The 6,000-nt window shown below is 37.0% G+C and overlaps 1 protein-coding gene across 1 annotated transcript in view; it reads left to right on the top strand.

Moving 5' to 3' along the window:
* Nucleotides 1-1,023: 1,023 nt before the first annotated feature.
* LOC100367219 (neuronal acetylcholine receptor subunit alpha-10) overlaps nt 1,024-6,000 on the top strand; it is an 80,708-nt gene continuing 75,731 nt past the window's right edge. Inside the window, exon 1 of the mRNA XM_085505520.1 lies at nt 1,024-1,845. Within this exon, the coding sequence (XP_085361646.1) occupies nt 1,602-1,845 (244 nt within the window). The 5' untranslated portion in view covers nt 1,024-1,601. The remainder of the gene's footprint in view (nt 1,846-6,000) is intronic.

The raw sequence follows: 6,000 nt of genomic DNA, 5'->3' as shown, positions 1-6,000 counted from the left end.
TATCAGTGATTGGAAAAAAACGAAAACAAACACAAAAGAATTGTGCCGACTATACCGGGTGTACATGCCTTTATATAATTGTTTCAACTTTGATTTACTGTGTACTAACATGGTGGGCGCGTGTGTGGATGATTTACTACATTAAAATACCAAAACAAACTAACGCCAACAATGCCGATTTTAACGATGTATATATGTAAGTCAATAATCAAAGAAATTCATGGTTTATCTATTCGACAGAACGTAGGCCACCCATATGACTAGTAAACTGGAGGTTTTTACTACATCAGCGTACGTTATCACAATATTTCGGTTCATTTGAATGTACCAACTACACTGCAGTTGTGTTTGCTTATTCACGGCGGCTATAAACGTGGCTCTGTATTCATTTGAGGAATCGCTTGGCAAGCCGTCAACACATGCACACGACGGGGCATCGTTTATTCTTCACATTTTAGCTCACGAACCCTTAATTACTCCGCTGAGTCCAATACTGGCAATTATTTAACACATGGACACTGAGAAGGCAAATGTACTGTATATACGCTAGCAGAGTTATCACCCGTACTCATTGGCTGCCTTGAGCTTTCTAACATTGAAAGGACGCCACCATTTGTGCATCAGTGGCGCGGTAATCGCTCAGCTACTTTATTGATGCGACAGAAGTAGTAAATAAAACAGTTATTTGGGGAGGGAGTATGGACTATACATATAGCTTCGAACGTCTAATTTCTACAGTTACGTGTGTATTACAACGAAACACGCCAGCATCTATCTTCCGACGACATCCGTAATTGCACCTAGAATCAAATAGAATACAATTCATAGGTTTTGGTATAAATGCCGTCTGTAAGTTTGTCTCCATGAAAAAAAGCTTTGTATTTACTTTTGTACGTAACAAAATACTCGGTAATCACCCGACCCTGGGTAATTAGATTTGCATTCTCCGCATGTGAGCTGACTTAATGAGCTAGCATTTCAACGCTCTCCAGAGGAAAAACAATCCACTTTTTAAGAGGTCCCGCTGCTTCATAGTGGTCGCTATCTGTTCTTCCGTTACGAGTAAGAAGATAGACTGGGAGGGAATTCAAAGCAAAGTATACGTGCTAGTGTAAAACGCCGATGCTGATAACGACTGTGTAGGATCGTCTTTGTCGCAGTGTTATTAAAGTGAGACTGAAAACCTGAACTCGACGCGCATACATGCTGACGGACACCGGAAGAGGTTAAACGCGTTTGTGAACATTGAGTAACAATGTATTAATTTTCAGAACTAAGAGGCGTTTTATTCTCCATTGGAAACAAATAGCACACTCGCGATGAAAGCTACAATGTATGGACTTTAATATTATCAAGCCAATAGCTCCAAGCTTTTTTTTCACAACTCGCGTGAAATCGACCGAACCCACAAACAATAAATTGAAGTTGTTATGTTTCAACGAACGATGACAAGTTAACCAGTCTTTCATTACTCATTCTTTCTCTGCTCTCATCACTACTACATTTGACGTGAATGAAGGCGCCCAGGACTACGGTTGTCGACGTCTATTACACATCTTAATCCTGTTGCATTGATAAATCATCTTGCCCCACCAAGCCTAATGATGAAGTACGTAGCTTTCGCGAGCATAATTGTTCTATCATGGAGCGTTCTAGCCGCCATTACCGTCAACGTACTCGCAATACAGCCCGAGTCTGTGCAACACGAGTGTGGCAAAGGCGAAGTGTACGACAATTTTGTACGTCACTGCATCAGCTGCGATATTTGCAAGGAATTCCCCGCCACGCCTATTTGCCGAAACTGTACAAAGGAACTTAGGAAACCCGTCCCTCATGAACGTAACAGTAAGTCAAATTTGGACCACTATTTATTTACTTGTATGTGTTTGAATGCGTGCTATTTTTAGTATTGCGTCGAGTCTATTCGACGTCTGCATTCCCCTTAGCAATTGTAGCATTATACCAAACTCTAAAGTTCCAATTTACCGGCCATATCTACAAATGAAAGAATTCGGCGATAATTATCCGTGTCATTAACCATCTCCTATGACATCCTTGTTTTGAAATCAAAAAGGAAAGATAAAAAAACGACCAGAGCGAGAAAAGAATGCAAAGCTAGGCGTTGCTATGAAACAATATAAAATATGTTACCCTCATTAATGTTTACATTTGTATAATACTTGGACAGTTGTTGCGTCAATGAATCACCCGCCGAGAAGCTAATCAGAAATGATAACATCAACACATTGAAATGTCAAAAATGTCACCCCGTCAAATAGACGCGACCGCAAAGCGAATAGTGCAGTTTCATTCATAAAGTATATATGTGTGTGCATTATATGGTGAATTCAGTAAATTGCTTCCCGGTGGAAGCCCCTGTCGGTATGCAAGTCCCGTGTGCACTCAGCAGAGGCTATTAATACCAACAAAGCTTCCAGTCATTTGTGCGAAAACAGTTATAATAGCTGTTTAAATATCTACAGCGATTTCAGCTTTAGTCACGTCCTGGCATATATTAAAGCCGTAGGTAAAACGGGCAATTGGGAATCATTAACTAGACTGTAAAGTATGCATTTATTTATTTTTTACTTGGTGGAACGTGAATGTTGTTTTTAAATAACCAATACATCATAATGTGAAAGTTATATATACATATATCATACTAAGAAAATTACGGATTTCAAACACTACTTTCAAATTCCGTTATTGCTTCGATGATTCCATCTGTGTTTTTCGTGAGGGGTGCGTTAAAATAATTTTGGCATACATTTTCACATTCATAATCCCAAGTATCGCGTATAATAATTATTATATTATTTGTAAATTATTTTAGTCAATTATTGGTAAAAATCATGCCACCGATTTTACCTAATATTTCTGATCAGATATAGCCCCATTAAAGGGCGGCAGTCGTCGTGTCGCGTCCTGTTCGATATGGGACTCATATCGACGTATACAACGCGTGTAAAATACATTGTTTATTTACATGAAAATCGAACACGCGCGCGCTGCGCGACGACCACCGCGCTTTAAATAACTTAGAAAGGACAAAACTGCGCATGTGTGTAGTATTCTGCTACACTATTGTTCCCTGGTTGTATTTTTACTTACATTGTGTGCAAACATGCTGTTAATTCACAAACACAGTCCTGTTATAAAGTCATTAGTTTGGAAAACGGTAAATAATTAGTTCATTCCACAGCCAATGTGTCCTGTACATTCACCCACAAAGGAAATGCCATCAAAGCACTTGAAGCATGGTGATGGATGTGACTGAGTGCCTTGTGGGGATTCCACATTGTAGTATGAATAATGTTCGAAATAATCACTCCATGATAACGTTGATATACTTCCCCTCCTTTTATGCAGCGATGTATACCATATAAGTAGCTAACAAATATGCAAATTACCTATTAAGTTGATGCATTGTACATAATGATTAATGATGTGACTCACAGAATAATAACATATATCACCAGATATTCAGCTCCTGATTATTAGTCTTGTTTATATTTTATTATATTATTTTATCTGAAAACATTTCTGCTCCCCGGAGAAGGTGAAAAACACGTTAACACGAAAAACAACTAGAACAGATGATTGTATTAAAAAGTGTACATCTGAAATTTGCCCACTCAGTTGAGTAACACAAATGACAACAGTCGTCAGATAAATCTTCAGAAATTCAATTATATGAAGTGTTTTCAAGGAGATTAACTTTCACGACCATAATAACGGTTTCGCAATTGGATGGATATGTTATAACGTACTCCAATCTAAAAAAAAACATCACTAGTTCAATTTCTCGACTTGCTCCAGTAACTTTCGTGTTCTTGTTGAATAGAATATATTACCTGCAGAGGCCTAACACGTTAGAAACATACTTTATAAGAGATGACGGTGTTGTAAATAATTGAGAGACTATTTTATTATCAAAGATCCGACATTACATTAGAACTACTGAATGATAGCGTGCAGCTGCATTTACTCCCAACGAGTTTTGTTTCAGCTGTTGCTAATCTTATTGCGTAAGGAAGGACACATATTGATTATTTGAATTGAACTAGTTTTGATATTTTTCTCATAATGCAAAATGACTGAAGACACTTTTCAATTGTGATGCTGGCGACAAACGACATTTCATTTGTAATACGTACTATTTAATGAATTTATCAATTTTAGTTTATAAACGAGTCCGGTAAAGAAAATTATACGTACGATAAATTCATATTGTTTCTGATTTGCTGGCCCATCGTATTGTTGACAGTACCTTGCTATAATTACCATTCCTTTTTATTTGCTTAGTTATGAATTGCCCGTCGAAAATATTCATGAATATTTAAAATGTCACGCTACAATTAAAATGTGTATTACTACGATTCAGTACCCTTGTCTGGTTTGTTTAATGATAATTCTTAGTTTTTGGTAAAGAATTAATCCATTCATAGCGAATAGTGAAATTGGGTTATTAGCCAAGATATTTTATTAGCATGGATGATCTCCTTTCTAATTATCCGTCATATGTTTAAGTCAGACACAGCTTTCAAGATGTTACATTATCGTCTACGGATGTGTATTTAATACTTGATATATGAGGTTAATATGAACAAAACAATGATATATATAATAATACTAATAATAACTTTATTACACTACTAAAAAACCTTCAGAGGGTTTTTGTAATTATAATGGCAATAGGGGTTATCTGAAATCGTTTAAATCAATATATGATATGTTTTGTGATTCAACAGACAGTACTTGACCTGTCATGTTTTTCAGAAAAACATGACAGGTCATATATATATATATATATATATATACATATGGACATAATATCGTAAACACATTGCCCCTTGGAAAAATACGTGTTAATTTTCTTAGTGGTAAAGGTCGCAGAGGGGGAGGCATGAACTTTTGCATGAGGGGGCTTGATCTGGTCACCACCCCTCGCGACCTTATTGCGGGCTCCGGGGCATGCTCCTCCTTAACAGATTTAAAATCTAGAACCTCTGAAACGCTATTTCCTGCATTGTGAGGGCAAATTTTGCTGACACGAAGAGATTCAGCTTGATTTGAATGGGGGCGGCGAAGCTCCCTAAAATTTTTTCGAAGGGCGACCGCCCCCTCTGCCGCCGACACTGGGTCGCAGCGATGTTGTCCTTCCAACATATAATAACACTTATAATCGCAAACGGGAAAAGCAAGAATCCCACCAAACAATACACACGTTATCTATGTAGGGTATAATCATAGAAATGTGACTGATATGAGGATATCATGAAATCGATATTTTATTTTATTTTGTTTTTGATAAACACCCACAACTGTGTTGAATGATTAAGTCCCCACATTTCAACTCATTCACGTCTTGCATTTTTACGAATGTGCCTTAGTTTCAACTTAGCTTTTGGAATTATTGTGTTGCATATATGATTTACTTAATTACTTTGAATGTCATTTATTGAACTAATTAATAAGCGTTGAATAGTTCCAAATATGGAAACATATATCAAGTGATTTAATGCAACCATGCATGCAATAAATTATAAAACAGTTTTGTAGATTCTCAGTGCGAGAATGTACATGATATTGTTCTGTCCCTGTACATTGTACGCATGCCCAATCACCGTCATCGATGAGTCGTCAATACTATCAGGAAATATGATGCACTTATGTCTTTGCGTGCTGTTATACAATTTACGTTTTGCCGAAATAATATAATTATTAGCTGAAATGTGGGTTGAATGTCGGCTACATCGTTGTATACATCATTAACATTGTCCATTCTATCGAATGTTTGGAACCACTGTAACTAAATTGTAGATTCATCTGCAATCACAATGATGTGCAAGCAGCTTTGTAATGGTTGACACAACTTTTTTTGCAATTAATAAAATAGGGTATGACCTTGTTTTTATGCTCAGAAAGAAAATGTATGTTTGTATGACAATTACCAATCCGCGAAATCAATGGCACCCGAGAAGTCTACTTGACTCCAGT

This window comes from Saccoglossus kowalevskii, chromosome 11 (genome assembly GCF_978046115.1).
Source record: "Saccoglossus kowalevskii chromosome 11, keSacKowa6.1, whole genome shotgun sequence".
In the NCBI taxonomy this organism is placed as follows: Eukaryota; Metazoa; Hemichordata; class Enteropneusta; family Harrimaniidae; genus Saccoglossus; species Saccoglossus kowalevskii.
Note: the sequence above shows the minus strand (reverse complement) of the source record. Positions and strands in the feature narration are given on the sequence as shown.